At 45.2% G+C, this 26,381-nt stretch overlaps 1 protein-coding gene across 1 annotated transcript in view; it reads left to right on the forward strand.

Annotated features, from left to right (window-relative positions):
• The window catches only part of IARS1 (isoleucyl-tRNA synthetase 1), a 553,819-nt gene that overhangs the window by 273,109 nt on the left and 254,329 nt on the right, over positions 1-26,381 (forward strand). Inside the window, exon 18 of the mRNA XM_086938943.1 lies at positions 20,956-21,039. Within this exon, the coding sequence (XP_086795069.1) occupies positions 20,956-21,039 (84 nt within the window). The remainder of the gene's footprint in view (positions 1-20,955; positions 21,040-26,381) is intronic.

Consider the following 26,381-nt stretch of genomic DNA (forward strand, 5'->3'; position numbering starts at 1 on the left):
GGGGAGTGGGCGTGGCCAGAGAGGTGGGCGTGGCCTCGCGAAGCAGCGATGGCGGCCCTTTAATAGTTTATCCCGCGATGCAGCGCTAGCTCCGCTGCTCGTGGGGTGTCCTGGCAGGCTAAGGTGCAGTCAGCCTCAGGGGAGGGTTAGGTAACTTGTCAGAACAGTAAAAACACGAAATACAATTTTTAAAATCACGAGTGAATGTAGCCTCCGGCTTCCGCCTCAGAGGTGTAGAAGGTAGTCACCAGCGCTTTCAGTCGGCGCTTAATTATAGGCGGGGGAGTGGGCGTGGCCAGAGAGGTGGGCGTGGCCTCGCGAAGCAGCGATGGCGGCCCTTTAATAGTTTATCCCGCGATGCAGCGCTAGCTCCGCTGCTCGTGGGGTGTCCTGGCAGGCTAAGGTGCAGTCAGCCTCAGGGGAGGGTTAGGTAACTTGTCAGAACAGTAAAAACACGAAATACAATTTTTAAAATCACGAGTGAATGTAGCCTCCGGCTTCCGCCTCAGAGGTGTAGAAGGTAGTCACCAGCGCTTTCAGTCGGCGCTTAATTATAGGCGGGGGAGTGGGCGTGGCCAGAGAGGTGGGCGTGGCCTCGCGAAGCAGCGATGGCGGCCCTTTAATAGTTTATCCCGCGATGCAGCGCTAGCTCCGCTGCTCGTGGGGTGTCCTGGCAGGCTAAGGTGCAGTCAGCCTCAGGGGAGGGTTAGGTAACTTGTCAGAACAGTAAAAACACGAAATACAATTTTTAAAATCACGAGTGAATGTAGCCTCCGGCTTCCGCCTCAGAGGTGTAGAAGGTAGTCAACAGCGCTTTCAGTCGGCGCTTAATTATAGGCGGGGGAGTGGGCGTGGCCAGAGAGGTGGGCGTGGCCTCGCGAAGCAGCGATGGCGGCCCTTTAATAGTTTATCCCGCGATGCAGCGCTAGCTCCGCTGCTCGTGGGGTGTCCTGGCAGGCTAAGGTGCAGTCAGCCTCAGGGGAGGGTTGGGTAACTTGTCAGAACAGTAAAAACACGAAATACAATTTTTAAAATCACGAGTGAATGTAGCCTCCGGCTTCCGCCTCAGAGGTGTAGAAGGTAGTCACCAGCGCTTTCAGTCGGCGCTTAATTATAGGCGGGGGAGTGGGCGTGGCCAGAGAGGTGGGCGTGGCCTCGCGAAGCAGCGATGGCGGCCCTTTAATAGTTTATCCCGCGATGCAGCGCTAGCTCCGCTGCTCGTGGGGTGTCCTGGCAGGCTAAGGTGCAGTCAGCCTCAGGGGAGGGTTAGGTAACTTGTCAGAACAGTAAAAACACGAAATACAATTTTTAAAATCACGAGTGAATGTAGCCTCCGGCTTCCGCCTCAGAGGTGTAGAAGGTAGTCACCAGCGCTTTCAGTCGGCGCTTAATTATAGGCGGGGGAGTGGGCGTGGCCAGAGAGGTGGGCGTGGCCTCGCGAAGCAGCGATGGCGGCCCTTTAATAGTTTATCCCGCGATGCAGCGCTAGCTCCGCTGCTCGTGGGGTGTCCTGGCAGGCTAAGGTGCAGTCAGCCTCAGGGGAGGGTTGGGTAACTTGTCAGAACAGTAAAAACACGAAATACAATTTTTAAAATCACGAGTGAATGTAGCCTCCGGCTTCCGCCTCAGAGGTGTAGAAGGTAGTCACCAGCGCTTTCAGTCGGCGCTTAATTATAGGCGGGGGAGTGGGCGTGGCCAGAGAGGTGGGCGTGGCCTCGCGAAGCAGCGATGGCGGCCCTTTAATAGTTTATCCCGCGATGCAGCGCTAGCTCCGCTGCTCGTGGGGTGTCCTGGCAGGCTAACGTGCAGTCAGCCTCAGGGGAGGGTTAGGTAACTTGTCAGAACAGTAAAAACACGAAATACAATTTTTAAAATCACGAGTGAATGTAGCCTCCGGCTTCCGCCTCAGAGGTGTAGAAGGTAGTCACCAGCGCTTTCAGTCGGCGCTTAATTATAGGCGGGGGAGTGGGCGTGGCCAGAGAGGTGGGCGTGGCCTCACGAAGCAGCGATGGCGGCCCTTTAATAGTTTATCCCGCGATGCAGCGCTAGCTCCGCTGCTCGTGGGGTGTCCTGGCAGGCTAAGGTGCAGTCAGCCTCAGGGGAGGGTTAGGTAACTTGTCAGAACAGTAAAAACACGAAATACAATTTTTAAAATCACGAGTGAATGTAGCCTCCGGCTTCCGCCTCAGAGGTGTAGAAGGTAGTCTGAGGCATGAGATAATTCGGGAAAAATAAAATGGCTTGCCTACATCAGAAACTTTCTTACGGATTTAGGCCTGGAGGCATATTACATCACACTAGAAAAGATCTGTGAGATCTCCAAGAAGGAGTTGAAAGAAATGGCCCTGAACCACTTAGATGGACTAAGACTCACAAGCGAAATAGGGAAACCTTCTGTCCACCATGCAATCATGGTCCATTTTGTCCCTACAATTCAGCCTTACCTAACGCTTGAAATTGGCATTTTCAATCGCTTTTTACTAACCAGATTCAGATTAAATCTTTTCCATCGGTTAGTAGCCTTCCCCATGAGAAACACCTGGGAACAAACGTTAGGACACTGTCCTTGCGATGATACATCTGTACAGACCACTATACATACAGTATTGTTCTGTAAGTACTATCATGTTCATCGTAAAATTTGGTTGGTACCATTACTGAAATCGTGGGACTTAAGACAGTGTCGCCCTGCCATGCTGCGCCTTCAATTTTTGGATTCTGAAATTACTTGTTATCACATGGTTAACTTCCTAAAATGTATTTTTAAACATAGAAACAATCTGTGAGAAAATTGCTTACAACACAATGAAATGTATCTAATGTAAAAAGAACTGAACTATTTTTTAAGCATTTCTTCTCAAACTTTTATCTGTAAAATTTTATTGCAAAAACTGTATTCTTTTTCTATTTTTTGGTATGATGTGTACAATAATGCTTTTATGGATTTCTATCATGAAATACCGAATAAAGGAATTTAACTAGTAACTTGTAATCACAAACTCCACGATGCGTGGAGAAGGGAACAAGAGGCGCCGGGTTCTAGTAGCTAGCAGCCTCCAATATTAACTATTTACCACATAAGAGCTGCTCCTAGTGTAGTGACCCTGTAAAAGGTACGACTGTGTTGTGAGCAAAGGCATCTCACAAAATGTGATGGACTGGTCTCACACACCACCTGGTGTCATGCTTCATCATTAACCAGTCCTCACCCTCTAAAACCTTGGTTTGATAGAGGGCGGGCATACACCTGAAAGGGATGCACTTCTAAACTAAGTGGGGGCCCGTGAGGATGTGAGTGAAAATAAAAACCATTATAGTTATTTTAAATAATTTTAATGTGACTAATAACTATTTGATATTGAAATCAGTAGACGGTGTGTGGGGAATTTATTGCCCCCTAACCGCCATGTAAGCTGTCAACATGTCTCTGCTGTGTTCGCCCAAGTGGGTCCAGGGCATTCATCAGGACCTAAGTGTAAAGAAGGGGGCTCTGTTCTTACCAACTGGTGGCAAGAAACTACCACTGTGCGGGTGTGTCCTGTGCCACTCTCCACAGCCAAAACGGCTGTCAAATGTCAAGCCCTAAATGTGACAAACACCTGCCCCATGGGGGGAGAGGAGGGAAAACTCCTGTTGTCAGTCTGCCTCAGGAAAGTCTTCCTCGTTAGTCCTATACGGCTGCTCCAGCTCCTCCCGAATGCCATAATTGTCCCCTCCGATGAGGAACATGTCACTGCTAAAGATTTTGAGCTTTAAACCCTACCATTTCCACAAACGGAATATGTCCATTTCACAACCTCCTATCATCTGTATGTGGTACCCTGGGTGGAACACAGTGTGCCTGCCTATGACAAGTTTGTACAGATGCACATGATGGCCAAAAGGAGGCCAAACTGTGCTGAGCTAAGCGTTGTTTTGGAATTAACTCACAGTCTCGATTGCCTTCAAGAGCTATGTCCCCTTCGAAGAGAGAACGGTCCAGTGAGTGAACGTTGTGCCACAAGTCATGGGTAGGACGAATCGTAAAAAAAGCCACTAAAACGTTCTTTCTCTTTTAGTAAGAGATCCTGTCCAAAAACGTCCATTGGACGGTGGAACAGTCCCCAACATACATTCAGCTTTTTGCCTGAGCTAACTCATGGGGTAGAAAAGCTGCTTCTGGTTTTTCCCTCCTCCTACTGAAAATGACTTGGAAGTAGTTAATCAAGGGATAATCCTATTGATGTGATTGAAGCTGCGTTTGCCCGGCTTTTAGCGATGTTGTCAGCCCAATCTCCTATTGCAGACCAAAAAAAGGATAGCAGGACCAGCCCCTTGATGAATATTTGCCTGGGGCTGAAATTCACCTGTCTGGAGACTCTTTTTGGTTCTACTTCAGATGCCTTGGGTATATTTATCTTGGGCAAAGTTTGATGACAGTGAAACAACCAACTTGCTTCCTCCTGAACATTATGATAGTAGTTTATCTTTGACTCTGGAGAGAGATCTCGTCTATACCTCTATCGTCCGGTGGTAGAAATTGGTGGGAAAAGAGCTCACTTTGCTTACAGCCGAGTAAAGGCCAATTTTCTAGCTAGTGTGAATGGCACAAAAGACTGAGTGTGCAGCAAAATCTGGCAAACAAACCTGAAACTCTTTCACTGGTGAACTCAAAATGTCAAAAGTCATTGGACTTATTTATGCATATTGCCAGTGGAGTAATCCAGTCTGAACTATGCCTGTGCCTTATTAATGCCTACACCCATTCCATTCTGGAGACTGTATTCATTGGCGAGAGAGAGGCATGAAAGAAGGGTGTATCACCTCAACGAAGATCATAGAGGAGATTAGAACTATGTGCCTGAAACCTCTTTTGATTTGTATAGTATTTCATTTTAATGAGTAGTTAAAGTATATTCGTTTTGCTAAACGATAATCATTGGGCTGGACAATAGTTTTTTTAATCTTTTGTTTGACCATTGAGTTCTGATCGGTTTATCCTCTACTATTACCCTGAGAAACCTTTGACTGCTTACCTTCACTACCCTGATGGACATCTGCACACTTTGCACAGTTCGCAAAGCCGTAATAAGATGGACCCTAGTTGCAAATTACCTCAACCATCATGGCTATGGCCCAGTAGCAAGACCCACCTAAACACTCTCTGACAGACATAAATGTTGGCATATGTCAGAGTTTGCACCTATCAGTCTCCCTGAGTATATGAAAGGCCTTTTTCGAAACTTGTCGAAGATGGCCAGGCTGCAGGGAAACCTAATTTAAGAAAACGACTGGATATGCTGATTCTGTAGCGCCTCATGAACACTTTAGTAGTGCTTTGCCGGCATGCATGATTGCGTTCCATGGGGTGCTCTGGGGATGTTGGTTGTTCTAATGGACATGGCTCTTCTTGCCTGTTTGATGAGAAAACAGACTCCCTATTGGAGTCCTTCAAGCAGAGCCACTGCAAGATCCCTACGGTTAATGTCTCCAGAGTGCTAACTCCACCAACCTGATCACAAGTTCTGTGGTTAGTCTGGAGGCCAGTACTCCAGGCAAAGGCAACTTTTGCAGCTTGTTCATAGGTCTCAGCAACTTTTTGCCTGAAAAAGTGCAGGGGCAACTCAGAGAAAGGACAGCAGCCTCATTCACTTCAGCAGCACTTATGCCAACAACCACTCTTATGTTTTTATCCCAAATATCAGGCTTCAAATAGGTGGGTGGGTGACTGCATTTATGAGTTGATCCTTAATACTATCGAACTGAAACTTCACCACAAGTTCCACCACACCATCCTCCTACATCTTCCCCCATAATATCTTGACAGCAGAGTGTCAATCACTGCTTCTAAAGGGTGCCTTAGGCAGGGTTCCTCTGGCGGAAGAAGACTGGGGATGTTACTTTCAGTACTTCTTAGTACCCAAAATAGTTGGAGAAGTTTGGCCGATTCTTAACTTTGGTACCTCAACACTTTCTTGAAAAACTAAAAGTTCAAGATATTCATGTTGGCACTTGGGCTGCAAGCTTTGTATCAAAAAGATTTAATGATGTCCTTGGATTTTGGGTTCCTAGATTCTTTGAATTTAGCGTTATCTACTTTTAGTGGCTGGGTATTCTCACTTTAATTATGTGGTGCTCCTGTTATGTCCAACGTTGGCTTCAGAGTATGCACAAACATTTAGCAGTAATTGCAGTACACTCCCAGAGGATTGGAGTACAGTTCGTTTTATTCTGAGACAATTGGCTGAGTAAGGCATCTTCACTGGACTTGCTGTTTTTTTTTTATCTGTCGCACCTGCAATCTTAGATTCCACCTGGAAATCTCACTCAACATTCAAAAGTTGAATCTGATTCTGTCCAAACACCTACTTTTCTTTGGAGTTATCTGTTTTCGACAAATTGGGCAGTGCCAGTAATATGTGAAGTGTGTCTAGCCACATAGATAGTATAAGTCAGTATAAGGTTCCTCGAAGCCACTGAAATGGAAGGGGAGGGTGAGTGTATCAAGTTAATTCTTGCTTGTTTACCTGCCCCAATTATGTGTATTAGCTGCATTTTTAACATACGGAAGAACGTTGTGTTGAGTATCAGGGGTATATTGATGCATAGGTATAGGTATTTGGATACAAGAACTCTCTTTATGAGGCTAATGCCGCCGCTAAGGAAAATAGGAGGCTTATGTAGTGTGTGACATGTTTGATGATCTAGGCTAACCCAACCCTATAGTACTCTCAGATTACCAATTGTGGATTTCGATCTATTTTAATGCCCAATTATTTTAATGGTGTCGTCACACCATTCTAGTGGGTAGTCTGGTGCGACTCGTTGTGTCGCATGGGTCAGCAGAAAGATCTGGGATTTAGACCAGTTGAACTTGATTCTAGAGAGCACTCCAAGGTGAATGTATTCTCTCATCACAGGGTTAAGGCTGACATTGGGAGTCCTATGGTAAAGTGTCAAATCATCTGCGTACAATGAGATTAATATATGGCGGTTATGATACCGTAGTGTGTGCTCAGTGGGATGGTGTTTAATCCTCACTGCAAATAGTTCAAGAGCCAAAACAAATAGGATAGGTGACTGTTTTCTCTTGCATTTGGTAGGGGCTGAGTCCTGGCATTGTTCATTTTATTACAAACACACAGGCCCGTGTAGAGCAATTTTATCCAATCAATGAAAGAGCTAGGCATGCCTATATGTGTGCAGATGATTAAAAGGTAAGTCCACTCCAGCGAGTCAAACGCTTTAGTGACCACTAAGAAAACAGCAACTCCATCTGAGTTAGGATCCAGGTTACTGATAAAATCAAATAAGGCGTGCCGATAATGGGACGTGGATCAGCCGGGGATGAAACCAAATTCATCTGGCCTGACCAAGCCTGGCAATAACAGGGTGAGGCCGTTTATAATTAGCTTGGCTAAAATGTTTACGTCACAGGTAATCAATGAGGGGACATATGTGGTTTAAGCAGTAGTATTATTATTAATGCTTTACTCATAGATGGGGTATTATTTTCTGTTTACGGGTGTCTTCATATAAGTCTACCAGATATAGGGCCAGGATACATATAAATCACTTATTGAATTTGGCTGGGGAGCCATCAGGCCCTGGGGCTTTTTACTGCCTGAAGTCCCAGTATGGCTGCTCTTATTTCAGCTGGTGCAAACGGTTGTATTAAAGATGTTCTTCGTTCGGTCACCAGCCATGCTATGGCAGCAGTGTTTTTGAGGTAATTTTCCACCTGTGCAGAGGAGCAGATGGATTGTGAAGTGTAAAGGTCAGTGTAGTAATTGGTGAGTATTTCTAATATCTGGTCATTACCCGGGAAGCAATGCTTTGCTGCGTCCCTCAATTTCCAAAATGTCATTGGCTGCCCTGGGATGCTTTAGCATTGTCCCCTTTGGAGCAAGGTCTGGCAGATTTGCCACAAAGTGTCATCTCCCTGACTGCTACGTCATTATATTCTGAAAGTGTGTTTCATATCTGTGAGCCCTCATTCCCTGCGAGCTCATCTTCCACTCTTTTAATGTCGCACTCCAGCCGGTCTAAATGTTGTCCGAGTACCTTCTGCACTCTGTATTGTTTAGTAATACAGAGTCCCTTTATCACATTAAAGGCGGCTCAGACAGTGCTGCAGAACGCCACCGTGCCCAGATTATGTGTAAGTACTCTAAGTTCCCTCCCAAATTTCCTTGTTGAACAGGTTATCTTGCAGGAGTTCAGAGTTCAGTCACCACAGTCTTCCAAATGAAACTGCATCCGGTTAGCAGAGTTGAAGTAACACTGATGAGTGAACAGGTAAAGTACAGGTAAAGTTGCACCCCTACTATCCAGGTCCCTACCTCCGGTGTAATGAGCCAGTATCTAAATGAGACCACATATTGTGTACAGAGGAATGAAAGATGCCTTCTTTACCGAAAGGAATCCTGTGTCTCCAGGTTTTTACGTTCTTGTATTATACCAGACAATCTGTTGGCTGTGTCTGATCTACATCTAGAGGTGGTTTTGAATCTGTCTAGGTGTCCTTTCAAGATACAATTACAATCTCCACCCCAAATGAATGACTGTTGGTTGTTCGAGACTATTGCCCTCCCCCCCCCCCAGAGAGGGTGTAAAAATTTAGATTTTCTGCATTTGGGCCATACCAGTTCACCACAGTAACGTGTGGTTCCCAGGTGACCCCAAAGGAAGGCATATCTACCCTGATCATCCATCTCGGACCACTGTGGGCGAATCCGGTGCCTTTTTTAATCAATATGATGACACTGTGGGCATATGAGGAGCATGAGAAGGTGACAGGATACTCAGCCAATCTGCTGGCAAAATGGATGGGTGATCTGGGAGCTAGGTGTGTCTCTTGCAGGAGGGCTAAATGAATATGGTACCTGTTGTGGAATGCAAGTACCTGACTAGCTTTACAAAGGTTGTCGAGCTCCCTTACATTCCATGTCAGGGAATTAAGTTTAGCTGTAGTAGGACTCATTGGTTTGTGAAGGTGTGAGTCTGTATCCATAGGGCTAAAAATCGTCTGGGCCTCTATGCTTATGGGGCCTGTTTTCCAAAAACAACACAACTTGGCGTTACTGAACTCTGTTGCTTTAGGAAGTGTTCATGATCTAAGTCCCAGACAAAGTCAAGGACGTGGTCCCACTGCAGTGACCTTTCATCATCGAGATCACAAGGCTCAGGCAAGTTTAAAAAGTCCCACAAGAAACATTAAAATCTAAGTATGGGTCTCCCCGTTCTGTCACTCCCACCAATTGGAGTCGTGTTACGCAACTTGCACCTCTAGGCTATGGAGAAGTTCCCACCATGCGGAATTGATTTCAATGCTTTGCCTGCCAAGGCACTTCCCGAACAGACCGTATCGATGACATTTTTGGTGCCATTCCAAATCCCTCTGGAGCACCTATTGCCCCAAAGATCTGAGAGGGCCTCCAGTTGGTTTACTGTCGACAGGACCTTCCTCGACGCCGGCAGTGCCCTTGCTCAAAAGCTGACCCTTTCTTCTGGATTTACGCTGCTGACTCGGGTTTATGCGCAACTCATGTTTTCACCTTCCGTGCCACGCTCAATAACACCTACGACATCATGACCGATGCCACTGTCTCGAGTGACGACACTGATAGAGACATCACCGCCACCTGACACAGAGTTGGTTGTCCTCTTGGACTCAGAGACCCATGCCTCACCACCCAAAACTCAACATTAAGCCCATTCTGAGTCTGACTTGCATGTCCTACCTTAGGATGCTAGGGACACTGATTACAGCGTTGATAATCAGTATGATGACGATGGCACCCTATTCGGCGATCTAAGTATGCCAATGGTGTGGACACTTTACCAAACATTGGGCTCTCTTCATCTATCCCTGTTGCCGCTGAGGAGTCTGCATCCTTTGCATCAGTACTTCGTCAGGCAGCTAAGGTAATTGACCTTACTTTTCTCTTCCCAAGAAGTCAAAGCCAACATGCTGACAGCGGTCCTTAACCCAGATCAGTCCTGCCTCTACACCTCTTTAATAAAGCCCTGACTGAGATTCTGGTGGGCACCTGGGCCAATCTTGGATCTTGCTCCCCAGTCAATATACCAGTGACGAGGAGATACAGGCCTACTCAAAGAGTCCCAGTTTTCATATTGTAGCACCCTACTCCAGAGAGCTTGATAGTGCAAGCTTCTAGCAGCTGCCTGAAACCCAATATCTTTTCCCATTCCCTCATCTGACAGGGAATCCAAAAGGATGGAGACATTCACTAAATGGATGTTCTCCTCGGTCAGCCTCACCCTCAGGTCAGTGAATAGACATGTCTACTAGGCAGGTCTGCATTATGGGACAGAGTGGCATACCTCTCAAGAGCTATGCAAGAGGGCCTCTGTCCAACCTTGCTAAGGAACATTTGGGCAAAGAGGGTGCTGAAAAATATTCATTTAGGTCTGATCTGAACACAGCTGTCTGCCTGGGTAGGGCAGTTGGTACCAGCGTGGTGCTTAGGCGCCACGCCTGAATAAGTTCCTTGAGCTTCTCAGCTGACGTGCAACAGTCCCTTGTAGATATGCCCTTCGACGGCTCTATACTGTTCAGATCAAAGGTGGACTTGGCTCTTGAAGGATTAAAAGAGCTCTCCCAGTATGCTCAGGGCTTCCTCGAGGTTAGAGACTCGGACAAAGCTCATAAAATATCATGGATGAGGGAGGTGAAAGCAATTTATATGGCTATGGGCCTATCTCCATTATGGGATGACCCTGTGAGGAATGTTTTCCCACCTAAGAAAACACTTCGTGATTTGTACTGGAACATGGTTGGGGCAAAGAGCTTTGGTCGCTGTATTGAACCATCTTTTACAAACGACTTCTTAGAACTCAAGCATGTACCTGCCCTAGAACCTTATTGGGATTGGATTACCGTTCCAGGGGACCGGAAGAAGTACCATCAAATGAGGGTGGGGACATTACCACTAAATGCTTTAACTGCGAAATGGCATGGGAACCAAAGTTCGGTGTGTCCCTTTTGTCCTGAACAAAGGGAAGATATTGGGCATGTATTGTTCGCCTGCCCAGAATACAATGCACCTAGAAAATCCTGGCTAAAAACCGATTTGTGTTCAGTTAGGCCTCAAAACTGCCAGTGAGGCTATTAGGATTTTAAGAACTGATACCTCTCAGCCAGTTGTTATAGCCATGTCTAAATTCTTTCACTGGATGTGGATAATCCGGGCCCGTAAAATGAGTTTGCAATAACCCCTGGGTCCGCTGTTACATGTTGCTATTTGACTTTGTAAAATGTATTAAGAGACTGATGTATTTAGCATCGAATGAATTTCTTTTTAATACTGTTATATTCTTTTTAATATAATATATTTAAAGAATGGATCCATGGATTCCTTTTAATAGCACAATGATGAGCTAGTCTATTTTCTTTTTTTCTTTTTAGATAAAGTTGAAATGATTAATTATGGATCTTACTATCTGTTGTGTGGGGGGGCAAGTATGTAAATGTCTTTTATGATTGAAAAATATCGAATAAAGACTATTTTGAATTGAATTGATTAAAAGAGCCTACGGTCACTGCCTGTTCTGGGTTTAACTCCATCAGTTTTCCAGTTCCTCCAACAGCATCACCCAATTTGAGTCATTGGTAAGGGCTACCAGCAGGGTTAAAGACAATATACGCTTCAGCAGCAACAGGCATCCCAGCCTTTTTGATGCTGAGACCAGGGAGCAAGCTGACAGCCTCCAGGCCCTCAGGGGCAAGGAGCTGCCCAAACCTGACCCCCCCCCCCCCACCTGCCCAGGAGGAGATTATATCTTCTTTCATGCTCCGCTGGAGAAACATTATGCCGGAGCATCGCGTCCAACCAATGAGTGATCCAGATCTTGCCGAATGGATACTTCATACCCTTTCCGTCTTATATGTCACCAGCACCACAATGCCTCCACAATACCTCCCAGAGGACCATTTGTCCTTCTTCATGGAGAAGTTCAAGCTCTCATAGCCAAGGAAGCAATAGAGGGAGTGCCAACATTAGAGATCGAGACTGGTTGCTACTCCTATTACTTTCTGGTGCCAAAAAGGTATGGAGACCTTCACCCTCTGACCAACTTCTTTCGTAAGGACAAGTTCAGGATGCTATCCCTGGCCAAGTTCTTCCTGCACTGTATCCGGAAGACTAAGTGGTAGCGCTGGACTTGGAGGATGCATATTTTCACATCTTTTCCTGCTATCCCACAGACATTACCTGCGGTTTAAGGTTGTCCAAGAGCGCTTTCAGTTTTCCGTGCTCACCTTCAACCTTACCAGTGTGCCTCGGGTGTCCACGAAGATAATGGTGGTGGTCACAGCCCGTCTGTGTAGGTTGGAAATACAATACTAGCCTTACCATGAACCACCGCCAGTCAACCACTGAACTACTGACATCGTAGAATTTTTCCATCAAAGTGCTGAAGTCAGACTTCACTCTTTCAGAACAACTCCCCTTCATTGAAGCCATCCTAGGAATGGTGCTCTTCCGAGCTATCCCTCTAGCTCAACAAGTCCAGGACATTTCTGAAGTCCTCCTGATGTTTCAACCTTTGACTTGGGTCTCAGTGAGAGCGGCTCTGAGGATTTTGGCCCTCTTGGCCACCTGCATCCTGCTCATGGACCACGTAAGGAGGCACATACGAGCCATGCAGTGGGACCAAGGCAACCGGTCAGCCTCTTTCCAGGTGTCCAAGGAGACTACACAATACTTGCTGATTAGCCACTATTGGACTGGTGGCATACCCCTCTCTTTACTCTACCCACAGCTAATGGTCATAAGGGATGCATTGTTGCTGGGTTGGGAAGGTCATCTGGGAGAGGTGGAGATCAGAAAACTTATTTTTTTGCCGGACGCTTGCCTCCACATAAATGTATTGGAATTGCAAGCGTTTAGTTTGGCACTGCAAGTGTTCCTGGGGCACAGATTTTCATGGATAACATAACCGCCATGTGTTATTGCAGCAAACTGTGTTGTGTGGGGTTGTGGGTAGGGGTGGTTGGAACATGCGGAGTTTCACTCTGTGGAATTCTGAGGAGTTACCTAAAAACTCCATGAGGTTCTGCGAGTGGCAAAATTCAGTACGAAACCTCTGCTCGCACTCCTTTTTAGCACCGGGCGCTTGTCCCACGCTGTACAATCAACGTGAACGGCTCCACGCGGCGCGCCAGAGGGCGATGCTTCCTTCTGCCGCTCAAGTATATTTTCTACTCCAGTACCTGCCTCAACTGCCCGCGTTGAGAAATCTCACCGGAAGGTGTCAAGTGCTTTGTTTTCTCGCTCGTGCTCGCCAACTTAATGTTGGCAAGCCGCGTGCAAACGAAAACTCTGCCACGCAGCGTTTGGCAGAGTTTTTCCAGAACTCCAACAGGAGTAAGGAGTTGGCTAAACTCTGCAAAGTCCACCGGAGGAGCTGAGTTTAGCACTCATCCCTAGTTGTGGGTCCTTAGTCAGGAGGCACTGCACCTCTGGAAGTGGCTGAACTCTCAGTGCATCTCCCCATTAGCCAGCACCTGGTGGAATCTTTACACACCAGTGCAAACACACTCAGGTGACAGTGCCTAGCAGATAATAAGTCACATGTGACATTCGGAAGTGCCACAGGGCGTTTTCTAGCAAGAGGGAGAACTTCGGCTCAGTCTATTTTACACAGCAGAGAACGTGCTGTGTCCAAACTTTTACACGTTGGAGTTCCCAAGCAAGTCATCCCTCAGCGATGCCTTTCACCAGCATTGGGACCAGGAAACTCCAGACCGTGGTCAACCTACTGGCCGCTAACTGGGAAAGGAAAGTGTGGTACCCAGTGCTTCTGGCCATGAATACATGTCCTCTGATTTGGCTGCCCTTTCCGGAGGACCGCCTGTTGAAGCAGCACTGCAGAGTCCTAAACAACCTACACCACCATGCGTGGAACTTGAGCAGCCACAGTTGATGTCTTTTGACTTTCCTTCCAAACTGATTGGTGTCATCTTGGAAGCCAGGTGCCCATCTACCAAGTCCATTTACACTGGATGCTGCGCAGTGCTTAATTTATGAAAGGTAGAGTGCCGGTGCCCAACATTTGGCTCAGAACCAGCGGCCAGTGCAAATAAATGAGTGCATGCTGTATACTAAGGCTAGTAGTCTTTAATCCACAAAGTTCTGAGAGGTACCCTTACTTGAACGTAGGGGTCAGGGTCAGTAAGTAGTAATATAAAGGTGTGTCCCCCACGTGACACACGATATTCTTGCACACCAAACACTTACTTGTTCGTGCATTTCCCATACAGTCTCAAATAACTAATAACAGTTATTTGAGACTGTGTGGGAACTGTACGAACAAGGAAGTGTTTGGTGTGCAGGAATATAGGTGCATATGTATGAAAATTTGGTTTTGCGATTCTCAAATAGCAAATTTTAGAGCATTGTGATTTAAGAATCACAAAACAAAATGTATGTAGGATTTGCAAAAAGATTTGCGAATCCTACATATTCTTTAATTGCGAATCGCAAAGTGCGATTTGCAATTAAGGAAACCCTCCCCATGCATTTTTCAAAGGAATCGCAAATTACCACCAACTTGAAGTTGGTGGTAATTTGCAATTCCTTAAGGCCAAATTTTACTTTTTCTGTACTTCTTACGTTGCATTTAAGAAATTGCAATTTGCGATTCCTTAAATGCAATCGCAAAATAGGGAATCACAAATTTTGTGATTCCTTATTTTGCGAGGCAGTTTTTAATTAATACTTACCACTAAGCCCAATTGCAATCGCCGAAATTCTACAAATTTCGGCTTTTGCAATCGCAATTTAGAATGATACATATGGCCGATAGTGTCACATGGGGGATACTACCATTATTTTTCAGTCTTTAATCCACAGCCAACACTTCCTGCTCCTTTTACTCAGCTCTTGCATGTTCCTGCTTTCTCAGTTTGTGAAGGTTTTGCCATCTTTCTCATCCTCCGTCTTCCCATGCATGTGTTTCTTCTTCGCTTGCACTTTTGAAATATCTGATGCGGAAAAATAAGTGCTGGTCTCCAAATATTTGTGCTGTTGCACCCCATCAGCAACCACCGGCTCAAATTTAGCACTGATGCTGGGAGAAGTTTATCTAATGTTCTTCACAGAGCATATAACCCCTACATACACATTTATCAGAAGTTCACTTATTTTGCTTGTCCTTAGCACCGCAAAATCTTGCTGTGGCAATGGTTAAAGCAGCTATCCCTCTTCAAATCACTGGTTGTCAAGTGATTTTTTTTTAAGGGGCTGCTCACATGTTTCCACCAACACTGTTTGTGATGAGGCAGTGGGACCTGAATTTGGTACTCACCTAATGTGCATTTCCTTCGAACCGATTCACAGTTGTCCTCTGTCTACTTACCCTCAAGATGGCATCCTTCCTCGCCATAACATCAGCAAGGCAAGCATTTTCTCTTTGGAAAGAAGGCTCGTAACTCCCTGTAGAGATTCAAGCAAAGCTCTGAGTGTGGCTTATATTGCAGCACGCATCCATCAACAGTATCAGGAGCTGTAGCAGGAGCAGCTGCCTCCACAACAGCACAACACAAGACAAGAGCTCGGGAAGAAATAGGTAGACTTATTGTTCTACTTTCCCACTTGAACACTACAAAACCTCTCTAAGGTCTTAGCTGTTGTGTGCACATGGCTTCGGTGGGTGGGGTGAGGTTTGGGGGGATGGAGTTGGAATTTTTTCAAAAGTGGCAGGAATGACCTTCAGATTGGGATAATTGGTTATTCCCTCTCTTTCTTAAAAAGTGCCTCATCCCTCCTCTCCACCCCCACGCAAACATTTTGCTTAATTCATTCCAGAGCATGTTCCTCCAGTGGAAAAGGATGAAAGGTTATTCTGTGTGCTTTCTGGTGCCCAGAAAAGGGGATAGCTCGATCCAATTTTGAAGTTGAAATTCCTGAACGACTTCCTTATGAAGGAAAATATTGAGATGGTAACGCTACTGCAGGCGCTTCAAGCTACCCAAGCAAAAGACAGTTTTTTTCTAATTGGCCCAACAAGATGCTTATTTCCATGTGTCATTAGTTCTGAAATACAGAATTTGTTGTGGGGCTGAGCACTTCCAAAGTGCAATGCTCCCCTTTTATATAACTTAATCTCCCATTCATCACATGTTCACAGGAGTAATGTGGCTGACTGGCACGGCCCGGGATCTATGTGTACACTTATCTGAATAGCTGCTTCCTAAATATATCATCCCTGGACTTGTGGGAGACACCCTTGTCCAGTATGGACACCCTTTTACATGACCTTGGCCTGACACTGGATGAGAAGCATCCCTGATTCCCAACAAAAGGTTACAGTTCATAGAGGCAATTTTGGGCATTCTTTCACTGCATGCACTTTCACCCTTAAGTCCTGATTGAACAACATTAGTTCAATGGTGTTACACTTCCAGAAAATCTTTGTCAGACATCAAGGTCTGTCTTGGGACTTCTTGGGCTCATAGCATCTTGCATTTTCCTGATCCCCCCCATACCCAATCATGCATGAAACCACTCCAACTGACATTACACTAGCAGTGGAACCAGCTCTACTACTACTTGAGTGTTTTCAGTCTGCTTTTGCCGGTGTTCATCCTTTTTTTCCGGCACAGGAACCCTTATACCACCTTGGCTGCAGCCATAGGTTGTCACAGATGTATCGCTTTGTTGCTGGGAGTGTCCAGTTGAAGACCTCTTGTTTACCTCTCTCAGGTCTCAACAACATAAAATATTCCACATCTACTTCATGGAATTGAGGACAGGCAAATTAGCCTTAAAGGTGTTCCTTCCACACTTGCAAAGGGAAACATATCTTCACTCTTACACCACAAATATGTTTTTCTTGAACAAGCAGAGGGTAATGGGGTTCATAATGCTCTGCAAAGAGGCACTAGATCTAAGGTGTCAGCCTGATAAAAAGAAATTGATCTGTCCCAAGCTCATCTGGAGGGAAAGAAAATATGACTATAGACATTCTCAGCAGCTTACCTTTCGCTATTTGAGTGGGGATCCTAAAGGAAGTGTTAGAACAGATGTTTCAGGACTGGAGCACTCCAGAGATTAACCTTTTTACACATGAGCCAACAGATAATATCACCTCCTATTTCTCGCTGGAGTTTCATTCTAGACCTTCCTTGGAGATGCTCTCTACCCACAGATGCTCTGTTCCTACAGTGGATCCACAAAATCCGGAATACCGGTATTAAGAACCTAACCATGAGAGAACAGGGTTCCCGCTGAACATGTGTGGAAAAACCCTCTATCCAGAAAGGAAACTTCTTTGGTGCCATTAGGTGATTATCCGTGAGGTGTGCTTTGAAGGTGTGACTACAAGCCCCTCAACCCCTACGGGCTATGGGGCATATTTCAGCCTTAACAAAAATACAATGTATCAATGTATAAACGCATGTATTGAATCACTGGTGCACACACATTAGGTGGGCACCTTTCAGTTTCCTATTCATATGATACTTTAGGAGGCACAGGGTTAGTCTCTGTGTGGTCCTGGTGAAGAGGTTTAGGGGATGGCTCGAAACATGTCGACCCAATACTAGGGACACTATACTCATCATAGTCTGGTTGTTTTCCCCAGTATAAGCCCCCATTTTTAAACATATCAATTAGGAGCAGAGATAAAATATTAGCCCACTAGTTAGGTATTCTTAATTCCACTCCACATACTGCACTACACATTTTTTCCAAAAACAAGTGCTTCTACGTAATTTTACAAGTCGCAGTACTCCTCAATCCGTAGCGGATTGAGAGGACCTCTATAATGAAGCATGCCACCTAGGGGAAACCCTGGTGGGTGAGGGGACACTAGAAAAGAAGTTTCCTTTCTGGATAGAGGGTTTTTCTACACGTGTTCAGTGGAAACCCTGTTCTCTCATGGTTAGATTCTTAATACTGTTTTTTATTTTGTTCCTACAGTGAATATTTCATCTCCACTACAACTTTCCCAACTTCTCTTCTAGTGAACCAGAAAATCAGTATGCACAAGACTTCTAGGATTCCAATTGCCTCAGATTGGGTCAAGCAACCCTGGTACCCCAAATTTCTCCAGTTGGTTACGTCTATAGTCCTTTGCAATGACGGACAACTTAAACCCCAAAATCTAAATGTACATGATTTGACCTTGAGATGGTCAGTTTATAAATTGGTTCCTGGTGTAATGAAGTTGATATTATCAGGTGAGCTCCCAATTACCAGTACATTTTAAATTTCATCAGGACATTCTATAGCTGAGGAGGACCTTAACATTGGAATGGTGAATGATTCCCTCATCCTTCTGCTTTTTCCCCCAGATAAGGAATCTTTGTTCAACTTTCCAGTGGTGCCAAGACTTATTAGAGGATTGCGAAATAACGAAATTCCTACTCATTTTCAGTGCCGGGTTGGAAATTGAATTTGATACTCTAATTTCAGATGAACCTTCCTTTCATGCCCATGCTTTCCTGCCCTTGGATATTTCTTGTGTGGCAGATACTCTACTTGGTGGCGTTAACCTCCGAGCTGCAAGCCATTTTGGCTTCTTATTTTGTTTCAACAACAAACCTTTTGTTCCTGATAAGTCATCTTCTGAAAATTGTCACTGAGTTTCACTTAACACACAAGGTGATTGGAGTAATGCTTGCAGATTGTCTAAGCACTGGCTATCACTCATGATAGCATTTCAATCCATCGTTCTTTTGCACACCTTGCCATCTCAGTTTGGATCCAGCCATATGCAAATCAGTCTGAAGCACTAGAATCACTCGGGGTAACTTCACTTTACTGAAGTGATTTTCTCTCCTTACCCATCCCTGTAAAGAGGAGGAGAGGATGCACAAGTTGGATTCCAGGAGCGCTCTGTTTTTGCATCCTCAGAATCGAAGTTTTCAGAGTGTGAGACATCCTCTTTATAGGTTTCATTAGGTTGAAATCGGTAAAGCTGTCAAATAGCAGACTATTTCCAGATGGCTTTTTTCGATGAACTTGCTGTAATGTCAATACCTGTAGATTTTCATGCTCATTCAACAAGGACTGTATGGTTCCAACATTGGTCTTCATTTGAGTAGCTCTGATCCAGATGATTTGATCAACTGCTTCCTGCCCCTCTCTACATTACTCTCCCATGCATTACTATCTTGATGGAAATTACCAGCCTCTTGTCTTCCCTCTTGTGTATAATGGATTCATTATTTTTGATCTTTGTTATTTTTTGTTCCGCCCGCTACCTCTTTATCTTCAGTGGGGCATGGGAACAACAGGATGGAACTAACACTAGCAGAATCATGAAGTATTTCAGGGAGCCATATCCTTACTCCCGGTGAAGCAGTGCAACTCCAGTGTTCATGCTGAACAGTGATACTTGACGCGGGTGCTCTTGACGTTACATTGCTGTAAAAATGTTCATATTCTTTCCCCATCTGGGAAAGTGTTCATATTTTATGATACTGAAGAGTAGTAACTTGATTTTTCTGTTGAATGCAGCTTGTAATCAAATGTGAACATTTGTTTTTAATAAAACAACCCCGGTTCCTGCACAAGGAGTTATAGGAGTTGTATTTTAAGATCCCTTTTTTCCTGTGCTAAAATTAACATTGCCTTACAGTGTTGTGGGGCAGAAACCACCCAGACAGGCCTAACAACGAGAATCCTATCGTGATATTCTTGGCCACTGAAGTCACCGGCCTTCCAGAAGACGTAGCATTTCGAACAACAGTACATGCAGAGGACTGGGTTTAGCAAAGCTGACAGATAGGGGCTCCTATTGCAAACACTGTACACATCTTTTCACTTATCTCATGCCCTTGTCCATCCTTTTCTGTGTGTTTATTAAATAACGTAAAAGAATGTATAGTCCTAGTTTTGTGATGTCATATTTTGTACTATTTGGAGCAAATTTTGGAATTAATGTGCTACCTGCTTGCTGCAAGATGGGTTATCGCGTATTTTTTGGTATCAAACATTCGAAGCCTGTATAGCAGATGGTGGGTCCTTGTTGCTTGTATCTGATTGGCGAACTGCAGAAGGGCTTTGCTGTGGCATAGCCCTGTAATCCTTTGTTTCCGTCAATGACATACTGTGTGTGTGTGTGAGATATATATCCACGTCAGCAGGTGGTACAGAGGGCTATTTGAGAGAGCTGCAATGGCTTCTGCTGTTGCAGACCCACGTGTCCCTGCAGCGATGCTGAAACAAATGGTCTGGAATTGTAGGGTGCATTTCTGGTTGGTCTCTGCCTAGCCTGACTTCAGGGCCCATTGGTAGGTGTGCCCGTAAACAGAAGTGCTTCAGCCCCATGGCTGCTATGTGCATGCGTACTCTGAGTTAATGGAGTTAATCTGCTCAGTGACCCCCCACAATATGTTAAGGGTGATCTTGCACAGCTGTTGTTCATCTTTTCACATGTACCATAGTTAGAATATTCCAGATAAATCAGGATTCTGCAAGGTAAAGTGCTGCATATTCTAGAATGAAAGAAACATTTAAACAAAGCGTCTCATGTGCCATTCACCTGCCACCTTATTTTCCTCTCTTTTCCAGTAAATTCCCCCTCTCCCCCATTTTAGTCTTTCGATTTTCACGTTGTATAGTGTAAAACGTTAGTGGTGATATTTCAGTGGGAGACGCCGCAGAGTGCCATTAACTCAGAGTTCGGTGTTCAGTGTTTTACAGGCTAGAGATTTGAAGGTTCGGTTCAGAGAGGTGGTGCGCTGCTGCAGGCTGTTGTGTTGTGTCTGATCGTGCGGATGGGTATTTATTTTTAACTTACGCTGCCTGCTAACTACATTGTGTGAGGGATCGTATGCTGCTGCTACTGCTAAAACGATGTGTGTGCGTGAAGCGAAACGTTGACTGCTGATGGACAGGAGGTGTCTCTTCGTTTTTCCGAACACCTTTTCACTGTACAAAAGTTTTTAAAAACTTTACCTTTTGACTGCTTGTTTAATTTTCTATTTCTGTTTATTTTTAGTGATGGTCAAAAAATGAGCAAACGGAAGAAGAATTACCCAGATCCGGTGACAGTCATAAACAGTTATGGTGCTGATGCCCTGCGGTAGGATACTTTCTCGATTGGAGAAATGATTTGAAAGTGTGTTTTTTATCTTTGTTTTGTCCTTCAACAACATTTGTTTGTACATATATACATACCGAGCTTTCTCACAAGCAGCCACCATGCACACATTTATAAAAATTGCAAATGTATGCAAAACAAAATACTATTTTGCTGAAGAGTGCCTAACAGGGCAAGTAATGTACTTCGCTTTTCCCCAGTGGGAGTAACCAATATAAAATGTGTTGCCCCTATGCTAATCTGTGAGATTCCTTATTAGAAAATACTATTCTGCTGACTTTAGTACAGAGTAATAACAATCCACCCTCAAATGCCTATTGACTTTAACATATGCTTTTCACAATATGTCAGGCTTACGGCCATTGTCGTAACATTTTATAATAAGCATTTCAAGACTATAGCCTTGATCAGCGATTTGCCTCTATAACCTACACAGTTCTGCTGTATTGGGCACACGCTTTTCCTCAAGAGAAAAAGTGCTATACCTGCACTTGGAGGGGGGCGGGGAGGAGGGGTTAAAACTTACAAAGGGGGTGCCCCAGGGCTCTTGTCTTAGCCCAACTTGGAGATGGAGATGAGATGGAGAAGTGTGGCTCACTGGTTAGAGGAGGCATACTCTGAAGCAGAGGTCAGACCAGGGACCAGGGTTCAATTCCCGACGCGGCAGGGTCTTGAGCCCAATTGGCCACGGACTCGATAATTCTCGCTTCGGGTGCACACTCTAATCACGGGTTCACACTTTGCAACTCTGGGCATTAGCTTGCTTAATCTCCACAACGGCCCCCCGCGACGGGATGCCTGGCTTTCACCTTGGGGATGCCCAGTACGGGTTATCTTACAGGGAAAAGCCAGGACGGGTTCCCAAGGCAAGCGCCGAGATGCCCTAGGGTAAGTCAAGCGCTATATAAGAACACACATACATGCATACATACATACTTTATTTAATGTTAATGTGGACCCCCTGAACAAGGTTATCAGTAAGCTCGGTTTCACCCCTTTCTCTTACGCTGACGACACCCAGCTGCTTTTGACCTCTGATAAAGATTCTGAGGATATTGAGCAGCGTTTTGCCAAGGGGATGTTAGCGATATCAGAATGAATTGTGGACCATTGTCTACAGTTAAATTCGTCTAAGACGGAAATCCTGCTGTTTGGTACAGCTCAGGCCGTTTGGTCCCCCAGGTGGTGGCCTGCTTCATTAGGTTTGGCCCCTGCTCCAACCTTAGTAGCAAAAAATCTTAGGGTTCGCATAGATGTTCTGCTATCTATGAGGGACTAAGTTATGACCACAACGGGGACCTGCTGCCATACCTTAAGCCTTCTGCGAAGTGTTTCGCTGGTTGCCACTCGAGTTGCGAAGAACCTTGATTCAGGCAATGATTATTGGCCTCCTGCACTACTGCAATTCTCTGCTGGCATCTGCTAATGAGTCCCTAATCAGCTGACTACAGATTGTCCAAAATGTGGCTGGCCGCCTGGCTCTAAAAAAAACCTCCTCTGACCTCGGATGGCCCCTTATTAAAACAGCTTCACTGGTTCCCTATCAGCCAAAGAATTAATTTTAAGGTTGGTTGCCTCACTCATAAAGCTTTGTATGGCACAATCCCTAGCTATTTGGTGGATAAATTCAAAGTCTATTGCCCCAATCGTGATCTTAGGTAAGAAGGGAAAAGGTTTTTAGTGGTTCCCCGATTCAAGAAGCTTAGGATTGGTGGCAAAACTGTTGTCCATCTGGCCTCGAAATTTGGGAACACCCTACCTGTGGTCTTGCGTAAATGCTCCAATCTTGTACGCTTTAGGAAAGTCCTGAAAGCTGCATTATTCAGGGTGTATATTTTATCTGCATATGGTCATCTGACTTTCCCGCAATGATAGCGCGGAGATACCACTTCGGGGGTGATTCCTGCGCGTTATAAATTTGATACATATATTATACATACTCCTTTTCAGTAGATGCACACAAGTTCTGTAAAGTCAAATGTTGTACACGTAGAAATCAACATGTTTATTTATGTATTTATTTATTTTAGTAGTTTTGTATAGCGCTAGCTAGACCAAGGGGCATCAGAGCGCTTCACAAATTATAAAAAAAGTGAGCAGACTGAAAATCAATCATACAGAATCTGTCAACACAATGTTTGTATCCAGAAGATATCTTGAGCAGCGACCTTGTTGTCAGACTCAGAATTTAGGTAAAGCTGGGATGACAGATTGTGGGCAGTCCAGGGTCTGTCAGATCTCTCGAGTACAGTCGAGGAAGAGGTCTTTGAGTAGTCTCTTGAATTTTAGACACGAGGAGGTTGTTCTAATGTGGGGAGGAATGAATTTCCAGATTTTGGGGGCGTTCCCAGCAAAAGATTTGGCTGTAGTTCTGTGCTTGCGAGATTTGGGAGGGATGAGCAGTAGAGAGCTGGAGCTCCTGAGGATTCTGGACTGGCCTGCCCTGTTGAGTTTGGCGGCCAGGTATTCTGGTTTTCCTGTGTGCAGGGCTTTGTGCGTGATGCAGACTGTTTTGAAACTGGCTCACTACTCCACTGGGAGCCATCTGAGATCTCTGAGGGCTGGAGAGATGTGCTCAAATTCCTTAATTCTGGAGACCATTCTTGCTGCTGCGTTAAGTGTCATCTTCAAGGTGGCAAGGTGAGATTTTGCTGACCCTGTCAAGGTCGCGATCCCGTAGTCTGTTCTGGAGAGGACTAGTGCCTGGGTGGCTTGTTGAAGGTCCTTGGGTGGGAGGAAGGGTTTTATTTTGTATCGTAATTTTAGGTTGAGAAAGGCACTTTTAGCAGATCTTGACATGTGTTTCTTCATGTCAAGTTTTGGGTCTAGGATGATCCCTAGAGATTTCACTGAGTCTGCCAGGGAGAGGTTGCCATTGAGGGCATCAATGGCTTTGAGCCATTCTTTGATTTGAGGGTTATCATCTTTGTTGGAAATAATTAGTATTTCTGTTTTATCTTAGTTCAGTTTCAAGTGATTGGTAGAGAGTCAGTCTTGTACGTCCTTGAGCGTGTTGTTTAGTCTCTGGATGTCCTCAATTGAGGTTGTTTCGAGATAGAGCTGCGTGTCGTCCGCATATAGATGAAAGGGGATGTTGGATTTTCTGAGTTGAGAGGTGAGGGGTTCGATATAGATGTTGAAGAGCTGTGGGGTGAGTACAGACCCTTGAGGAACACCTCTGATGACCGGGTGGAGGTCGGATTCAAAGTTTTTGATTTTTATTCTCTGTGATCGGTTGTGAAATAAGGAGGAGAACCATTGAAGGACTGTCTCTTGTAGACCAGCTCTTTCTTGGAGAACCCTTAGGAGTAGATTGTGGTTGACTGTATCGAATTCAGCCAATAGGTCTTGAAGGATGAGAAGGCAGCATTGATCCGAGTCGAGTGACTTGAGTAGGTCATCTATGACGTTGAGGATTGCAGATTCCATGCTCCAACCCTTTCTGAATCCCGATTGGTGGGGATCTAGAAGTTTGATGTTTTCAAGGTGAAGGGTTAGCTGAGGGAGTACACATCTTTCCATGATTTTAGCCAAAAATGGAAGGTTCGAGACAGGTCTGAAATTGTTCGGATCTTCTGTGTCTAGACCTGGTTTCTTCAATAGTGGAGTGACTTGCCCTACCTTGAGGCAGTCTGGAACGGATCCAGAGCTCAAAGAGCTATTTATGATCTTGCACCATAATGGAGCTAGGACTCGCGTTAGGTCTTTGGTCAAGAGCGGCGGTAGCTGGTCCAGGGAGTGTGCTGAGGGTTTGGCTTTGGAGATTAGATGGACTATCTCTGCTTCCTGGATAGGAATGAATGATGACCACTGTTGTATAGGTTTCATGAAAGCGTTGACAAGGTTTTTGGACATATTGATCTCATTGAGGGAAGTGGGGTTTAAGCCCAGTGCTAGGTCAATCTTGACTATTTTGTCGTTAAAGAATGTTGCGAAACTGTCGCACCGAGCTTTGGATGCCCGGGTTATGGGAGGGATGGGTTTGGAGGTCTGATTCCTGATGATGTTGAAACGCTCTTTAGGCCGGTATTTTGCGTTATCTAATGCTGAGCAGAAGAAAGCTGACTTTTTATTCTTGATGTGATTTTTGTACATCCTGCGGGCTGCTTGGAGTTGATCCTGGGTGAGGGTTGAGGGATCATTCCTCCAGGTTCTTTCTGCTGCTCTTTAAAGTCTTCTTTCATCGTTGATGTCAGAGGTGAACCATGTTCTAGAGGGGATGTTCCTAGCTTTCTTTAGTTTCATGGGAGCAATTTGGTCTAGGGTAAGCGTAAAATTAGTGTTGTAGAGAGAGGTGATATCGTTGGTTGAGCGGTGGTCAGTGGCAGAGGGGAGCAGCAAGCTGATTCTTTCTTCTAAGACCGCTCGTGGAATTTGTGCTGTGTTCCTGACCCATTTGGGAGGATCTCGTTTTGGAATTATACTGTCCAGGATTGAAAGGTTAATGTGAAAGAGGACTATGTGATGGTCGGACCAGTCGACTGGGAGGTTGTGATCGATGGTGATAGACTTGCTTTCGGCTATGATGGCGTCAAGGATGGCTCCTCTGTGGTGAGTTTCTTTTAAGCAATGTTGTGTCAGATTGTTCGCCAGGAGTAGGTTATTTAAGGTTTGAATGAGTGGGTTCTTGGTTTCATTCCACCTTAGATTGAGGTCACCCAGGATTATGTAGTTAGAGTTGCCTTGTGCGCAATGGGTAATCAAGTCGGAAAGGTGAACCCCGAATTCTGAGGAATTGCCTGGGGGATTATATAGAAGGTGGCAGAGTGTGGGTCTGGAATCCTGAATTTTGATGTTGACTGAGAGGCATTCAAAGGAGCTGTAAGTGCAAGAGGAGATTTCCGTGATGGCGATGTTGCTCTTGTGGATGATTGCTATGTTCCCTAGCCTGTCCTTGTTGATCATCGTGAATCCAGGGGGAACTAACATATCCATGATAGGGTAGGAGAGGTTGTTCTGCCAGGTTTCTGTTATGAATGCTATCTGTATGTCATGGGAGAGAATGGCTTCTGATAGTTTGGATTTATGTTTAGAGGCTTATTTGCAGTTGATGAGCATTCAGTTGATGGGGGGTTCTTCTCTGTGTTCGTTCGGTTGGGCTTTTGGAAAGAGGGCAAGGTGGGACGGGGGTCTGGGGCTCTCGGGGGAGGGTGTTTGCTTCTGAAGCCTGTTATTACTTGGATCGTGGATTTTGGGGACGAGTTCCACAGAAGGTCGGGGGGTGCCTCAGGGAGAATCATTGTCTGAGAGGAAAGTGAGGGGGATGTTCTCGAGAGTGGTTCCAAGGAGCTGATCTTCCCTTTACTAGTGGAACCGACTTTGGG

The sequence above is a fragment of the Lissotriton vulgaris genome, chromosome 9 (genome assembly GCF_964263255.1).
Source record: "Lissotriton vulgaris chromosome 9, aLisVul1.2, whole genome shotgun sequence".
Lineage (NCBI taxonomy): Eukaryota > Metazoa > Chordata > Amphibia > Caudata > Salamandridae > Lissotriton > Lissotriton vulgaris.